This window comes from Triplophysa dalaica, chromosome 7 (assembly GCF_015846415.1).
Source record: "Triplophysa dalaica isolate WHDGS20190420 chromosome 7, ASM1584641v1, whole genome shotgun sequence".
Lineage (NCBI taxonomy): Eukaryota > Metazoa > Chordata > Actinopteri > Cypriniformes > Nemacheilidae > Triplophysa > Triplophysa dalaica.
The window spans coordinates 24,046,976-24,065,072 of record NC_079548.1 but is presented as its reverse complement, the minus strand read 5'-3'; the positions used below and the strand labels follow the sequence as shown (position 1 = coordinate 24,065,072).

The window sequence follows — 18,097 nt, the reverse complement described above, 5'->3', positions numbered from 1 at the left end:
GTGACAGTCATTTAATCCTAGAAATATTATAGAAATGAGGTTTCATGCTGACATATTTAAATGAAGTGCAAATAAATGTCCTCGTATTCAAACAAATGCTTTAAAATATAATCGTTGCCATATTCAAATTAAGATTATAAAATATACACTAAATTACTAATTCAACAAGTGAAGAGTTTATTTACAATAACAGATAACTTATGATTTCATTTTAGAAATTAAGTATCAAGTATGAAAAAAAATATTAAGTATCAATAACTTAACTAACAAATACATTAAAGCACATTTCTAAGTTTCACAGTTCTAAGTCGTTATAAAATACCCCGATTTACAACAACCGCATAACATAGCCTGAATATCACATTATTGACGTTTTTTATGAAACCTTGCTGAAAACCGTTTTAAAAAAGCAATAAGCCATACGAAGCAGTGGGTTACAGTGAAGCGCAGTGCCTAAAACCCCATTAGCTGTTAAGAGGTATTGCCTCATGAGACATGGTTTGATACTGGCCTGGGTCATTTCTCATTTCACCCCTAACAAAAATACAAATATAAAAACAAATAAAGCAGTACAAGAGAAAATTGTTAATTACCAGTTGGCTATAATGTGAATCCTTTCTATGCATTTGTTTTGCTCAGTTAGATTTAAGGCTAGCACATGGAAAAAATTGATATGTTTTAAAACCCAACACCAACCCAAACACCTTCTTGTAATCCTTGTTGTAAACTGAAATTCACAATTCCTAAACAGTTATATAGATAATGAAAAATATTGGGAGAAGAACATTTAATAGATCCAATAAACAACAATTTGATTAGGTTTTTGAATCGGATTGGATGAGAGGCTTTACAAGATTGATACAGAATCAGAACTTCACTGGTGGTGTTTGTGGCCATCAGAAGATAAAGACAATCACTTAAAGCAATTTTTTATTATTGCACAACATTAAGTTTTTAAAATGGACACACATCTGTCTAACTGGGAATACAAGCGTTTATTTATCAAGCACTCAGCATTGAGCATTGCGTAATGTGGCTGGACTTCACATAAAAGCATATTTTTGATGTCTAAGCCATGGCAATACGTGTTACACTAAAACCCAGAGGAATCTTCCGCAACCACCAGCTGCATGTCTGTTGAGAACCTCTGCTCTAAAACATTGAATGTGTAACATATTATAAACATGCTTGCAGGGCGCAGGAGTCAATGGTTGCCAGGAACTATTTGGTTACAAATTTCTCACTCTGTATTCATCAGAACCAAGAATTTTCGTTGGTTGAGGGGATTCATCTGCTGGGGCTCTGTGGGTCCGGTTTGGCCTTGTTTTGTGGTCGATGTCGGACAACAGAGGAATAAAGCTACAATATGCCATTATTATTTTCCCTGGTTGTTCCTCTGTTTTCTGGTGTCGATTGTGGAGTGGGACCGGGTTGAACCTGCACGGTTTTCGGCGAGTGGGGTTGCAGATGGTGTGCTCTCCCTCTTCCTCTTGAATATTTGCTTGGTGGCTTTTGGTCGGGGTCACTGAGTGCAGCTATGACACGTCAGAGGGGATCTGGCCCTCCCGGCTGAGCCTGGTTTCTCCCAAGGTTTTTTTCTCGATTAATCAATCATTGAAGTTTGGGTTCCTCACCACAGCAGAGCAGTGTTGGCTTGCTCAAAGGGAGACTGCATTTATTTATTTATTAATTAGACATTATTTATTAGAATGATCTCGCTCGTTCTATAAACACCATGCACTGTGCTATGTTTTACCTTTTCTGTTTTTCCTGTTTGCCCTTGTAAAGCTGCTTTGGAACAATGCACATTGTGAAAAGCGCTATCTAAATAAACTTGAATTGAATTGAATCTCGATGCTGAGTAAATGATGACAGAATTTTTATTTTGGGGTGAAGTATCCCCTTCAGAACTCAAAGGACTGACAATCATGTCCTGGTGCTGTGTTAACGTGGACTTTTCTTGTGTGTTATGATGAAGTATGGAGTCTAGATTACACATCTAGTTTGGGTTTTGTTCCACACTCATTGGTTCTTTTGTTCATCTTTGTTGTTAACTGGTGGTCTGCATTGGCTTTAAGATCTGACAATTCACTATATACTACAAGTAACAAAATAATCGATTGTACAGGTGATATACTGTAGATTCTCTCTTTTCTTCTGTCTGGTCACTTTGGTGTTGAGCATGGTGATTTCCATAGTGTTCATAAGTTTGCCGTCAGATGCCAAAACAAAACATCATGTATCAAAAAACAGCCTAGATCAAGAGAGAGGTTAGAAAGAACTAAGAAATTAACTTTTAAACAGGGATGGGCAGAACTTCAGATCCATGTATTTGAAATCCATATTTTATATGGTTACACTCACCACCCAAATGCTTTGCAATGTTCAAAATGTGATTATGGTGTTGAAGGAAATAAAGAATACCAGATAACACTTCACAACAAACTTTTAAACTAATAATGATCAATACTTCAATACTTTACATGTCCATATGTTGACATACATTTGGGAATTTTGTTTTATTGCATTTTAACGAAGTTATTTAGTATGTTCAAATACATTTTCATGCATAGATGCCTACTATTTGAATAGCTTAGAGCCCATTTAGAGTTTTATTTAATGTAAATCAGTAAAACATTTCTTAAATTTTAGTGTTGGATAAATCTACACCGAGACAAAAATACTGTGTGGGCTGCATTCACAGGTACTGATGTAAGTCATAAACAGTCTGTTGGTGTGGCATCGGAGATGGCTTCAGTACAGATAATAGTAAACTTTCTGGAGGACGTGGACCAAAAAATGAAACATTTGTAGACTGCTTTTTTTGTAGATTTTCTTTTGGTTGTTCTGTTCATTTTCATCATTTAGCCCACATCATAATAATTGCTATTGTTGTGACAAAATATGAAATTTGTAAGCCAGAAAACAAAGTGGGACATTGAAAATATTCCTATTTAATTATCATGAAGGGTTTTACTTTTATTATGGTGATGACCATGCTCGTGATTATGTGTGTCTCAGATAATTAATTTCAATGGAAAATCCTTATTAGCATTCAACTGTAACTTGTCAGGACAAAACAGGTCAGGAGATTTAAAACACATATTTTTGGGTTTGCAGAAAATGTGACAAATACATTTGACCCCCCAAACGAGTGTTGTTTCAGAAAGTCTTCACCAGTCTACACATAGAAAAAACACATCCAAAACCCCGGGACACCATGTTCAGGGGGTTCTTGTGTGTTTAACATTTGCAAAAAACTTTCTGATTTGAGTGAGCTTGGGTCGATGTTGGTTATTGGCCTGCAGATGACAGCATGTTGACACAGAGGTGTGTCACCATGATTTTTAGTCATCAAAGCACTAGATAACAGCTTGACCATTATTTATAAAATTCCACGTACAAACTCTATTTTCTTAAAAATGTAGATTCGCATTCCCCGTTTCCAGATATTATAAGTTAACCTGAAGTTTTAAAATTACAGAAAACAGTTGCACAGCAACAACATCTTCACTGCTTCAAGGACTTTATGTTTATTATTGTAACAATGTACCCTGCTCTTAGACATGCAAATAAAAGTTTAACAAAGATAAGCCAACATTATACTGACATTAATCAGAAATTGTTCAGAAACATCAAAGCAGTTTTCTGTCTTAAAGTGGTTTGCATATAGCTTTATCAGTAGAGCACAATGTCACCATTGTCTACATCAACCCCAACCAGTGTTTATGATCAGTCTTCAAGTTACGTGTCACATAAAAACAGGCAAATGATTTGTACACTTCCTGATTAACAAAAATTAAGGTAACATCACCACTCCCCTTAGATCCCCAAAATGCTGTCCCTTCCCTGCGCCCCCTAGATCGACAATGGACTGAAGTGGACCTCACCATCTCCATAGTGGTTTTCAGCCCTGCTGGCTTTCCTGTGGTCCCCTGAGCTCCAGCGACTGTGGGTAGTCGAAGGGGCGTAGCACAGATTCTCGGGCCCTGTGTAAAGCCAATGTGTGGGGCCCCTCCAAGCTATCAAGTAAATTGTTATATTTATTTATAATACAGCAATTCATTTCTGTATGAATTGTGATATACTTAAATATGAATAGTGTAGTCCAAAACATAAAACATTTTACTATTGAACAGTAAAAAAAAGAACCTGCTAGCACTGCATAATTGTAATAATGCCACTTCATGACTTAAACTGAGACTGCCAATTAATGTTCCTTAAAAAGTTTAATGCAAAGTCGAGAATGTCAAGAAAAAATGGCTCCCCTCTTATCAATTTTTATTTAAAAAAAGCATGTGTTTTCAAAACACCCTGATATATAACTTCAAGGCCCCTCACATGGCAAGGCCCTGCATGAACTCACTCAGTCACCCTTTTCCACCCAATTGGGACGCCCCTGTGGTCGCCTCTCTCCCCTGTGGCCCTGCACCATCCATCCTGAGAATCGATCTCTGCCCCAAACAGTCCTCATCTTTAACCTTTGTACTTGAACAGTCCTCATCTTTAACCTTTCTACTTGGTCCTTTGGGAGTCAGGTGCTGGCCTTTCGATTAGTGATTTGTTTGTGTGTTTATACCCCTGTGTTTCAGTTGTTCATGTTTGTTTAATTGTTTGCTGTTGGTATTGGTGGGACTGTGTCCCGTGTTCAGCCTCTACAGATTTTAGTCAACTTCATTGCTTTTGGATTTTGCCTTTATCTCTGTTTCTCCACCAAATAGAAACACATGATTGTAACGTCACACTACATAAAAATGGTAATTTTCCAGAGTTAATAAATGAATGAAAGAATCATTGAATTAACTATAAAAGCCTTTCAACCATTTCACAAAAAAACTGTGCTGTGTTACTTCAGCTATGTGAAAACTATAAAACAGTAAAAAGGACAAAAATCATTTACAGTTGCATTTGAAAAAACGCACTAAACCTTAAAAGGCTCAGTATTTACAGCTTTAAAAAGGTGTTAATTGCAGAATGGCTGTATAAGTTGCATCATTGGTGCAATATGCACAAATGTAATAAAATCTAGTGACGCATGTTGTCTGATAAAAAATAAGGAAATTGCAGCAATGTTGGCATTCATGAACATTCACATAAAGGAAATGACATACCAATGCCTACTAAGCTGATGAGTCTTTTAGGAAACTTCACGGGGAACGTTCACCCCCCAAAATTTCTCTATTTGTATCAGATCTGTACAAATGTGGTTGAACACAGAGAAAGAAATTTGGACGAATGCTTGAAACCAAGCAGTTCTTTGACCCCATTGACTCCCATAGTAAGAAAAAGTACAATGTTTGTCAAAAGTGCCCGAGAACGGTTTGCTGTCCTACATTCTTCAAAATGTCTTCTTATATATAAAGTAATTCTTCTACTATGGTATTCAATAGGGTCCAAGATCTGTCTGGTTATAAGCATTCTTCCAAATATCTTTTGCTTTATACAGAACAGGAACAACTCGAAGATTAGTAAATGATGACAGAATTTTTGGGTGAACTGTCCCTTTAAATACTGTAAGAATGTTGTCACGCATTTTAAATATTAATGAATATTGCATTTCTGCGCAGCTATTAGATTTATGTTGCTAGATACATAAACAGGATGAGTCAAATATCATATCATGAAAAGGAAATAAATGGGATTTATAAACAAATAATAAAACAATCATTACTGTGATTAATGACTTTATGATCAAAATGATTCACTCACTTCCTTACCATGACACTCGTTCGTAGTCCAGTAGTAAGTTGAAATATTAGATATGTTGAAAGTGTAACAAAAGCCACAGAGACTACTGAGCTACTGAGTTTCTTTTCACATTTTCTCTCACAGAGTGTGCATTTCCTTCAATGGGCAACCAACCCTCAAAGCATAATATGCATTGGTTTGGGTATGTTAGGATTTGAGTTATATCTGAGGTGCTTTTCTTCAGTGGTCTAATTAGAAGGGTGTCTCATTTATTACAAAGTATATTAACAAATCTTCTGCTTGCATTGCAAACCCACTACGTTTGTCAAAAACTGTTTCATTCTATGCCATACTTCAACATATAAAATGTAAAATAAAATACTATATAAACGCTTCAAATGTAAATCTTTGTTAAAATTCCAGTCACTTAATGTATACATCCACGTTGAAAACCATGTAGAAGGATTGTCTCCTGTGACATTTGATGATATTTCATGTAAATAGTTTTTACTCGTTATCTGTTGTGTAGTTGTTTTAAAACCACCCCTAAACCCTAACCATATTAAATCCCTATACTTGCAATATTTTGTAAAGTAAGTGCGCTGCATTTTAAGTTATCGTACTGTAAAAGAAAGTGCCAACCCATAATGCTTACAATATTGGAATTGTATATTTTTATGACACTGTAACAAAGGCTTTTTGTGTTACAGTGTCACTTATGGTTTAATGTTACATCTTATGCTGTTTAATTCATATTTGTTGCATTTTATGTTGCCAGATGTTGATGGTGTTCTTGTATTTGTGTGTGTGACACTTTACACTTTACGCATCAATAAATATTCAATAAATAACAAGTGCTGTGTCATTATCGGGAAATAGGTACGCCAAAGTTCAATTTTGACTGCATAGTGTCATGATTCCGCTATCATGTCATGTTTATTCTTGTCTTGCAGCGGAGTCATGGCATAGCCTTAGGGTTTTGTGTGAGAAAGTCATGGCTTTGTTTTGACATGTCATGTGCTTTCTCGTGTCTCGTCAATGTTTCCCGCCCTTTTGTCTCGTTAGCCTTCCCAATAGTGTTTCATTACCCATACCTAACCCTTGTTAATTACCCTGTGTTTGTTCCCCTTTAAAACATCCTCGTGTTCATTGTCCTGTGATCGTTCATTGTACGTTGTATGCTTTACATGATACCTTGTTCTTTGTGAACTATACGTGAAAAGATATACCTTGTACGTTATACTGAATTCTATGTTCCTCGTTCTTGTATTGTAAGTTTAGTGATATTAAGTACAAAGTCTTTGTTTTTTCTTTGTCTAGTGAGTCTGTGTTCTTGTTTAAATTTATAATTTATCCTGTCTTGTTTTTCCCCCTCGTGGGTTTTGTTTTGCCTTCTGTTTAGTCTTCGTTTAATAAATTTCTTGTTTAACCTTGTCTGCGTGTCTGCCTGCACTTGGGTTCTACCTCTCGGACCAAATCGTGACAGAATAGGATACGCCAATTAGCGTGCAGGCATTTTAAACAGCAATTTGTCTTATTAACCTGTCCCTAACCCAACCCCTAAACCTAAGGTTATCGTGAATGCATATTATAACCTACATTTACGCTTTTATCCAAAGCGACTTACAGTGCACTTATTACAGGGACAATCCCCCTGGAGCAACATGGAGTAAAGTGTCTTGCTCAAGGACACACTGGTGGCGGCTGGGATCGAACCAGCAACCTTTGATTTACCAGTTCAGTGGTTTAACCCACTAGACCACCATCTCACACTTTAACCCTATTTAACACTATTAACCTCTACCCAAACCCCAAACCTATCAGTATTATTTTAGAGTGTGTCCTCTTCATGTATATAAAAAATTGGCTGCTCTCCACCAAGGTGCACCCAAACATTGCCGTATCACATAAACGCAAAATGGAACGTTGGCATACGTATTTCACAATATTGCAACAGTCTGTTTATACGCAATTGATGATGACAATGGTCTTAAGAAAACCCACACACTGTAAATTGTGATGAACTTTGATTCATTACTGATGGCTTTTCATTTTACTACCTGAATCATTAACAGCTTTAGGGGTACGTCAAAGTTTGATAAATAACCACTAGATCAGTAAATGAAATATGGGCAATTGATAAGATCTGCACAATATACAGTCAATAAAATACAACCAACCTCAGCCACTAGTTTTTTTTCTAATATTCTATAACATGTGACCTTTATCACATATATAGGAATGTATACAAATATTAAATCCAGTGATTTAAAGATGGGGTAACACACGAAGTTTCTGCCAATCTCCTATTAATCTAAAATACAGTAGTTTTGCATACGTCATATCTACAAATCTCTTGTGTTTCCAAAACTGTCTGTCACTTTCCCCACAAAACACACCCTTGATGTCTGTAATCCCTCTGTACACTGTCATGCCTTTCTTATTCTTTCCCCTCAAACACTATTGTGTACAGCGCACCTTTTATTAACGAACACAAACACACAACCTTACCTTGTGCCAAAACCGTGACTTGAAAAAATAACCCCGCTAAATCCTTAATGATAGAGCTCTGTTGATTTATCAGTTGCTCCTTTTCCAAAGATTCTTACTAAGCATCTTACTAAATTTTAAACATCTTCTTATGAAAGAGAATATATGTATTGATAAAACATGTTTAAAAAAAGCAGAAAAAGGTATGGAAAAATAAAAAGTAACAAAAAAAACTTACTTTTATTTTTTCTTTAGAACCTAATACAAGTTTATTTGTCTGCCCACATTGGCATTTTTGGGTTGTTGCTCATTTTTAACATAAATTTCCCTAATTCTTATATTTTCAGTAAAAGAAGAAAAGAAAGATACTCTGTCAGACGAGTCATGCCATTAATATACATGTGAAGATTGTCTATTGGAAGCACTTAATGGTGGTGGTAATTGTCTAAGCCTTGTCGGCAGCTATTAAACATTATCACTACATGATAACACATCAGAACCGGCGCCAGGTCGGAATTGACGGGGACAATTTGGGAACAGACAGAATGGCAATATACAGTGGTACTGTAACTAATATATGGAAAAATGTGTTTCTTGGGAAAAATCTTGTTTTGCCTTTGGATGTCATAATAGGAATGATTGGAAGATGGTTTTTCTCTTTGTACAATGCTTTATCGAGTAAGCGCAATATGAGTCATTACAGTCACACACAGTTCATACAGTACATACTGAAATGAAACAATGTTCTCCAAGGACAACAACACTATGGGAATGAACTGTACATAAATAATTTGTATTAAAGAGATTAATTTAAAATTACTTATTAATACTGACCCAGATTTAAAAGTTCAGTTGTCATGATTCTGGCTCTTTTGGTCATGTTTCTCTTGTTAATCGTGTGACAGATTCATGACGGACCCTAGTGTTTAGTGTGGAGAGAGAAATGTCTTTGTCTGTTTTGGCATGCCATTCACTCTCTCCGGTAACATCTTTGTTCCCGCCCTCTCATTTCCTCATTACTGGTTGTTAATTATATCATGCCCTGCACCTGTTCCCCCACTTGATTTGGTTCCCTATTTAATGACCTTGTGTTTGCTGTCCTGTGCTGTTTTGTTTTGCCTTGTTGCTCTGCCATACGTTGCTTGTTACCTTGACATGTGGAGATTCTTACCTTGTCTTAATGTCTTATATTTCCTAGTCCGGTCAATATCGTGTGAGTGTTAAGTTTGAACTTGTTCTCCTGTTTTTTGCCCCCTCGAGAGAAGTCATTTGTTTCAGTTTATATTTATTCAAATTTGGGCTTTTGTTTTGTTTTATTAATACAGCTTAAGCTATTTTTGAACTGCTGCCTGCACTTGGGTCCTCCTTCCTGATGTCTGTGACAGCAGTTTACTGTTGTTTCAATGTTTATGATAACACAACTTGTTAAAAGGCAGTAAGCCAATCCAAAGTACATATCATTTGACAAATAGACAGTATGCCATGGGCAGTACAAATGCTGAACATTTTTATAGTCATAATTTTGCTGTTGTTGAAATCACATGTATAGGAAACAGTGCTACCCAACAGGGGCCGAGCCTGACTTTACAATACTTGAAACATATACATAGTTTATATGTCACAGGGGCTTGCAGGACACAACCCAACATGGAACAAAATGTAACACAGGGCTTTTACATAGCTACACGTGATTCAGGTCTTTTTCTCTGTCTGCCAATATAGCGTCTCCAGCGAATTTGTTGGATGTTTGGATTTGTTTGGATGGAGATGATGTTTTGGCAGCAGGAATGTACATTGCATCATCTCAATGTATGTTTTTTTTTTTTGGTGTGACAACTCAACTCAACTCAATTTTATTTATATAGCGCTTTTTACAATTTTCATTGTTACAAAGCAGCTGTACATGAGACACATTGAAAACAAGTATGAATTCTAAAGCAGCCCCCCCGGCCAGGCAGATAGTGCAAAATAATATGCAAACGGTGGTGAGGAACCCAAAACTCCCATCGAGAAAAAAAACCTCAGGGGAACCCAGGCCCAACCAGGGGATTCCAGTTCCCCTCTGGCAAAAGCTGCTGCCTCTGCACAAGCTCAACAGTGCTTGCACAACAAGGCTTAATAAAAATATAAAAATTAAGGATTTAAGATTATCATTAACAATCTAATAGCATTTGAAATGTTGTAGGAAAAACAAAGTTGTCGCGTCCTTTATCCAGCTCTATCCTCTTAGCTCTTGTCAGGTCACCGCTTTCCATTCTCAGCTCTGCCATCAGGTCTGGGCATGAACTGCATCCTGCGGTAACCTTGGAACAAAGAGACAAGACTGGCTGAGAGTATAGTACTGTTCTGCACTCTTTGATGCAGCAAGTACATAATTTGTTGTTGGATGTGTTCCTGGTTCCGGTTGAACTAAATAATGCAGCCTAAATCCTCTGAGGATTAATATTATGGAGGTGTAGTGTATGCAAGATTAAAAAGATGAGTCTTTAGTCTAGATTTAAACTGACAGAGTGTGTCTGCTTCCCGGACCGTGCAGGGAAGAATATTCCAAAGTTTAGGCGCTAGATAAGAAAAGGATCTACCACATGCACTTGATTTTGAAATTCTAGGTATTACCAACTGACAGGACGCCTGAGAGCGTAATGTACGTGGAGGTCTGTAATACAATAGAAGTTCATTCAAATACTGCGGCGCTAGACCATGTAGGGCTTTATAGGTAATAAGCAAGATCTTAAAGTTAATGCGATGCTTTATAGGTAACCAGTGCAAGGTTGACAGAACCGGGGTTATATGCTCATACTTTTTTGTACATGTAAGAACTCGAGCTGCCGCGTTTTGAACCAGTTGCAGTTTTTGTAATAGGCCCGCAGGGCAACCACCTAGAAGTGCATTACAATAATCTAGTCTTGATGTCATGAATGCATGAATTAATTTCTCTGCTTCTGACAGTACGTAATTTAGATATATTCTTAAAATGGAAAAATGCAATTTTACATGTGTTGGCGACATGGCTTTCAAATGACAGAGTACTATCGAATACAATGCCAAGATTCTTAGCTGATGACGAGGATTTTATGGAGACTGTCCTATGGAGACTATTTGACTGTCTTATTGTATAAAAATGTGATTACTTGACTCAAATATTGTTCCAAATGCTCCCCATTTATTTATTGTACTGATAATTGAGTGAATTTCAAATTTTGGGTACACCGTAAGAGTCAACACAGATGCGATAAAGCCACTGTATCGTTCTAGACAAAGCAATATTACTGTTGAGTAATTTTTATGACACAAATTATCATAAAAAAAATCTTTGCATGTTTGTGCATAGTAAAGCTACAACCGGTATTGGGCAAAAATACATCAAATGAATTTTAAAATAAAATGCCAAATACCTAAATTTTGAATGTATTTTGTATATATAAAAAAAACTTTTACAAGGGAGCATGAAATGTCTGGCCTATTTCCATTCAACATCACACTGATCCGGTTGATTAAGTAAACAATGTTTGATAGCAACAGCTTTTCTTTGCCTGAGTCATGCAATAAATCTGACATATGCAACCAGTTAACGGATCAAATATTGGCATATCCCTGTGATCTTCCAGAAATAGCTTACACCGTGTCCATAACGGACATGACACAATCAAAGAAAATAGAACGCTAGCAGCCATTTAATTTTTAATTTTGTCCACACTGGAGGCGGCTTAATGTGATAAACCCATTAAGAACAAGCTGTGGTCTTATCGTGTTGTGCCGGTTACGCCTGGTGTAGACACGGTGTTAGTTTTGAAGTTAGTCAGCAGCCATATCACCCTGTAGCCCAAGACTGGTTGCCCACTGGAGCTAAGCAGGGATGGGGAAAACTAGGTTGCTGCTGGAAGAGGTCATTAAAAATCCCAAATTCACTCATTCGCCTCTATACATCATGGCCTCCTAATCATCCCCATATGTACTAATTGGCTTTGTATCTCCTCTCCACCAATAAGCTGGTGTGTGGTGGGCATTCGGCTGCTGTCGCATGATCCAGGTGGATGCTGCACAATGCAGGGCTCCAGACTGCGACCAAATGGCTTTACTATCCCATTACTATCGTGACAACCCAAAAGGGTCATGAACGGGATAAAAGGAAAGATAAGAATGACCTCCGATAACCAAAATTACGTATCAAAAATTTGCACACCCATAGAAATCGTCTAAATTGACTGGAGATAAACGATATCATCTCTGATCTGTTAGATGTGATAAGATATCAAAATCATTGCAAGCGAATTATGTAAAGAGTAACAGACCAAAAGATAACATTGACATACACTGACATAAGGCCACAAAAAAATGAGGAGACCATTTCAAATTGTATGTGACTGAAATCAAGTAGGTTACAAAACTAATGCACATTAATTGTCCTACTGCTCTTTTTTTGTATGTGTTTTTATATCTTATGTGCTGGATAGATGTTTGTGTGTTAGGGGTGAATGTGGCTGCTAATGATCTAACAATTTCAATTTCCTGCGAAGGATCAACAAAGTTGTTATTATGTGCAAGGGTGCACATCTTTGGCGTAAAGAATGATGCATTACCCTGTTATGCAATTCTTCAATGGCCTAACTATGCATAAAAAAGCATATAGAGATTCAACAATTATTAAGCCTTTGATCAACAATGAATGCAAGATTGTTGAACTTTATCGTACAGCCCCTACAGTGCCCTACAGAGGAGCACAACACAATAAAGAGCTACGCTGGTAAAAGCCTGATGCACTCTGGGGTTATTAATGATTTTTTGACAAAAATGAGAATAGACTGTAATAAAGTCAAGAGAAATAGTCTTTGAGTCTATCCAAGGTCATATAAACAACACCTGTTGTAAAGGAGTAAAGTGAGCTACCCTATGAGATAATTTCTGGGAAGGTCACTGCTTGCCAAAGAGCTTTACAGAGATTGTTGAAAGGCTTTAATGTTCATCTTCTAAGAAACATTACTGATCCCGGGGTCAAAGGTGGCTCAGGAAGTCTGAGGCTCACCTATAAGAAGGCGTTTATACAGTCTACGTGAATTTTTCACACCTGCCGAGACACAGAGAGAGGATTTCGTAAGTAAATTGTCTTCATTACTTCGATCTGGTGTGTGAATAACCTGTAGTGCGGCATATATGTAATATGATTGTCAAGGCTATTTTACATTAGCGTGTTTATTAAAATCATCCAATTGTCATTAAAACGTAATTAAATTGAGAGAAACCCCTCAATTGAACCCGTTAACCACCTTTCAATGATTTTGGAACATCTAAAGGTGGTTTCATAGTAGTTTCCTTTTTGGGTATTTGTTCTTTTGTTTTTGTGTAAAAATTTGAAAATGAAAAATTGATAGTCACCATCATAAAATATATAAAATAAAACAGCCCCACCTAATGCTACTGTAACATTAATAGAGTATTGTGAAATAAGGGTTTGCTATAAAAACGTTGCACCTGATTTCAATTCACAATAATTAGCAATTTATAGATTTCAGATCCGATAGAGAGGCGTACACATGTTTTTTGAGTCACACATTTGAACTTGAGAAATGATCGTGAAAATAAAATTTAGGACAGTTTTTTTTCTTTCGATTTACACATTTGGCAGACACTTTTATCCAAAGCAACTTACATTGGATTATCCTATACATTTATACATAGGTATGTGCAATGCCCTGGGATCGAACCCACTACCTTGCGTTGTTACAGTAATGCTCTTAACACTGATCTACAGGAAAGCTACCACTTTTCTACGCAGGCCTGGCCTCTTGGAAATATATAGTCGCTTACACGACTGGACCACCTGTGGACGCAAATGCTCAGAAATTAGACAGAGCTACATTTGTTGACAGAGTTTTTATTTGTTTTGAGTGAGAGGCGATGTTGGTCTATGGCCGTGTATGTGCTACCATTGGGATAGAATGTGAAAATATATTCACCCTCATGTGGTTGTAAACCAGTCTGTTACTCTTTCTTGTGTGCAAAACAAAAGAAGATCTTTTTTTTAAATTGTGTTTCTGTGTTCATACAATAGATGTCAATGGGGACAGTGTTGTTTGTTTCCTTCTTGTGTGTTCTGCAGAAGAAATAAAGTCATACAAAATGTCAATTAAAGTGAATCAATGATGACAGAATTTCCATATCTGGGGAATGTATCTCTTAAAGATCTCACTATAATAGATAAAGTCTTGTTGAAATAAAAGGATATGGCTGTCAGATATTGACTATAAGAGATAAAAGTAAGTCCTCTGGTGGCATGCAGTGATGATTAAAGTGCAATTGAGATCTGATTAGACAACTGCGTTGATACCATGATTGTAAGCGTTGTTCAGTAGCTGGGCTGAGATTCTATTGACAGCCAAGAACACTTGATTTTTTTTGATAGTGAGCATAAGTGGTGCCTTTAACTTGAGGAACTCTCTAATAGTCACTTACTCTCTCTAGTTTTTAACAGTGTGGTACATTTCCGTATAACGCACAAAACATATTCTTCTGCCATTAAGACTGTACCATGGACATCCTCCACGTTATTTGCTTGTTTCCAACCTGTCCCTTTGGCAGAAGAGAGACAACATTGTTTTGAAAGACATAATCATCTTGTCTTTGTTTGATGTGCTCATATGATGCAGGGTCAATAAGGGGTTTGATGCATCCCTGGGGCCAATCCACCATGTCAACATTTCATTTCCAAGAAGAGTATGGGATGCTGTTCTATAACTTTTAGATGTTTTCGTTCTGTCTGGTGAGGTTTTCAGAAAGACCTCATGAAAACTAATGTCTTCTCGAGAAGGCTCAAAAAGTATAATACATTGGAGAAAGCGGTTGGAGAACCTCCGGGCACTCTCAAAACTTTGAAGTATTCTGTTCACAAAGAGAATTCAATTTGTTTAATTACATTTATTGATTAGAGTGTCAGTAGGAGATATCAATATGAATTTACAAACATTGTTTTCCATTAATCGTAATAATAAAGGGATGGTTTGACCCACACAGAGATCTCATCACACCATCATTCGATCAGTCCGGGATTGCATAAAGACCTAAATAAATCCATTAAATGGTGGCAACAGCCCAAAGATTTTTATATTCATACATTAATATCAAACACTTGTGAATTAGTGGTTTAAAATAATGCTATAATGCTATGAAAATATTTTATTTTGAGAATTGTGATGATCAGATCTCTATCTGTTGTACACAATGACAAAAATTTCATTTGATTTAAATGGCAAAGAATGTTTTGAAATCTATACTGATAATACCTACTGACACAAAATAAAAATACAACAGACTCTTAATTTAGCAAATCAGTCGGAGTGACTTGACTTCTCTTTATCTTTGTTCATAAAACTTTGTTTATACTTTAACTTTGACCCATTTCTAAATGTTATATTGCAGCAATCCAACAAAATTGTTATATGCAAAAATCATCTTGTCATTACATGCTTAGTCAAACTGCAATACAACATAAAACTGTAGATTATAGATACAGGCTTGCTGTCCTGTTTGTTCTTCTGAAGAAAGCATTTCAAAGTCTTTGGAACTCATACATTAGGGTAACCCCATGTGAGGAAATAAAAAATAAATTGAGGGTTAATTGAGTGAATTATGCTGCAGATGCTTAAACTGAGGTACTCAATAGTAGTATATCTGACATTTAACTAATCAATATTTAATTTTGCCATTATGTATACTTCTCGGTTTCATTTTCTATCAAAAAAGTTTAGTAAGACGACTAAAAGGTTTTTAACTAGCAAGTGGTTTGTTAATATTAATAACATATTTTTTAACTTTTAAATATTAAAAAAAAAAAAATGATCAAGACGTTGATACTGAGAAAAACAAATTTAACCATTAAAGCAGGTTTGATGCGGTGCAACAGAGATATCTGTTGCCCACCTGAAGAGACATACTGTCAAATAATGACATTTAATGCCTTTTATTATATATTTCCTTTATACAAACTCTCATATTATTGTTTCATTGTTTCTTCGTTTCATTCATGTCAAACACAGAAGGCAAACAATACTTTCGAGTATAACATTGGAACAAGAAAAATGACTTGATTAGATGGCCTAGCCCAACATTGTTAAATAAGAGAAATGCTTTTGCAAATAACATTAGACCAGACAAATCACATCCCCTCTGGTTTGTTTACAACCTGTGCGAGAGAATATAACAAACATGAGGTTTTTTTTAAAGCCTTCAGGGCTTGTTGAACGAAATGGAAACTTCACCTTTTTGAAGAGCTTAAGGCCCAAGTAGTTAGTTGCAATGTCGTTCAGTTTTTTTCCACCACCTGCTTTGCATCGCACATACCCATACAAGTTAGCCCACTGCAGGACTGCTCCCATGAACACAAGCACCTGCACACATGATAATGACCTTGTGTTTTATGCAGCAATAAATTTAATTTTCAGCATTTTTTTCTCATTTTAGAGTGAAATTATAATATAATATATTGGCACAATGGTAGTATTTTGTGTTTTCAATATTCTGTTTTTTCATATATCCTAAATGAAATGTAGTTTCTTAACCCGAACTGAACTGTAAATATAAATGAAAGAAACTCACCAACCACTTTATGTTAAAGGCAAAAAGACTGCTAAACACAAAGTAAACCCAAAACAGTGGACACACAATCAGACCAAGCCAGAAAATGTTTGACTCAGAGTTTGAGATGTTCTTATTGGTTTCCTATAGGGAAATACATGAATAGAACAAAGAGATTTCACCATTAATATCGAACCTGCTGAGCTACAAAACTCTCTTTTCACTGAACTGAATGTGTTTTTGCATTTTTCCAAAGACAATAAGTCAATAAACATGATCGTTAAACTTTGATCTTGTTGTGATAAAAGTTAACTATAAAGTTGTAGATTACCTCAGTATTGGTTATTTCCATCATAAACATGACTTTTATTGCACAAATAATTCCAAAGTGACAAATAAAGTATGTGCAATTTCCAACTCACCGTTCTGGATTTAAACATCCAGTGACTGTGTCCATCTCCATCCACCTGATTCCACCACCTCAAACCCACCAGCAACCTCCCCGTCACATTCTCACATAAAACCACAAAACAGACTTTATAAACAATATTATGCACGATAATAATAACAGAGCTAAATGTTGACGCGATGCCCACCTTTACTGTCCAGAAATCACATGAGAGAAGCAAAATGATGGTGACCATGTTGGCGATGAAACTTCGGCTGAAAAGGTCACAAAAGAGGTAGATGAGGATGGCGCTTGTGCGGAAGAAGAGATGAAAGAAGCAGGCCTGAGCGTGTCTGAGAAAAACAAGTTATTGTTCATTTATTATGCTTAGTTATTAAACAGAAAAACAAAACAATCAGATACAAATACTTGCTTAACATTTTACACATCCCACCATTTTACATAGAATGCCCCACAGAATCGAAAACTCACTTGTTGTTTGACTTTTTTCTCATTGAAGGTACTTCATTCCCAGAATCCTTTACGGCAAACAATTTTAAAAACAAAATTCTATGTATAAGCAGTACTACAGTTTAAGTTTTATAAAAAAGTGCAATAGTTATTTCTTTACATGAAACCAAACTCGCCTGTCTGATCATGCTGGCGAATATACTCTCATTTCCTGCGGACGTGTAACACACGTGTCCGTTCAATCGGAACCAAAATCACTATTGTGCTTTAGTCCTGTAGGGTTCGCCCGACGGCCCTTAAAGCTAAAACTGCCTTTAAGCTCTATGTAAATACGATTGGACTCTCACATGAGTGAACTAGTATAGAAACAATTATAATTAAATGGTAAAACATGTATATACGCCTCAAATAAAAACCCACGTGAAATATTTTCGTGTAACACTGTCAAGGTCCCAAACGACTGTGATTGGTCAATCCTCTCCAGCGCTTTGA

The 18,097-nt window shown here is 36.3% G+C and overlaps 1 protein-coding gene across 6 annotated transcripts; it reads right to left on the bottom strand.

Annotated features, from left to right (window-relative positions):
- Positions 1-9,757: 9,757 nt before the first annotated feature.
- On the bottom strand, positions 9,758-18,039 carry zgc:112148 (uncharacterized protein LOC550424 homolog). Of its 6 annotated transcripts, XR_008907249.1 has the most exons (8): positions 17,782-18,039; positions 17,627-17,673; positions 17,343-17,487; positions 17,169-17,258; positions 16,768-16,890; positions 16,431-16,559; positions 14,629-14,745; positions 9,758-10,501 (listed from the first exon to the last, which is right to left on the bottom strand). XR_008907249.1 is itself a non-coding variant. In XM_056754019.1 (7 exons), the coding sequence occupies exons 1-7, from the start codon at positions 17,791-17,793 to the stop codon at positions 15,037-15,039; spliced, it is 564 nt and encodes a 187-aa protein (XP_056609997.1). In that variant the 5' UTR covers positions 17,794-18,039; the 3' UTR covers positions 12,533-15,036. The 6 variants fall into 6 exon arrangements, 5 of the variants coding, with proteins under 5 accessions (XP_056609997.1, XP_056609994.1, XP_056609996.1 ...); XM_056754019.1 differs by lacking the exon at positions 9,758-10,501 and having other exon boundaries at positions 12,533-15,054; XM_056754016.1 differs by lacking the exon at positions 9,758-10,501 and having other exon boundaries at positions 12,533-14,745.
- Positions 18,040-18,097: the final 58 nt, after the last annotated feature.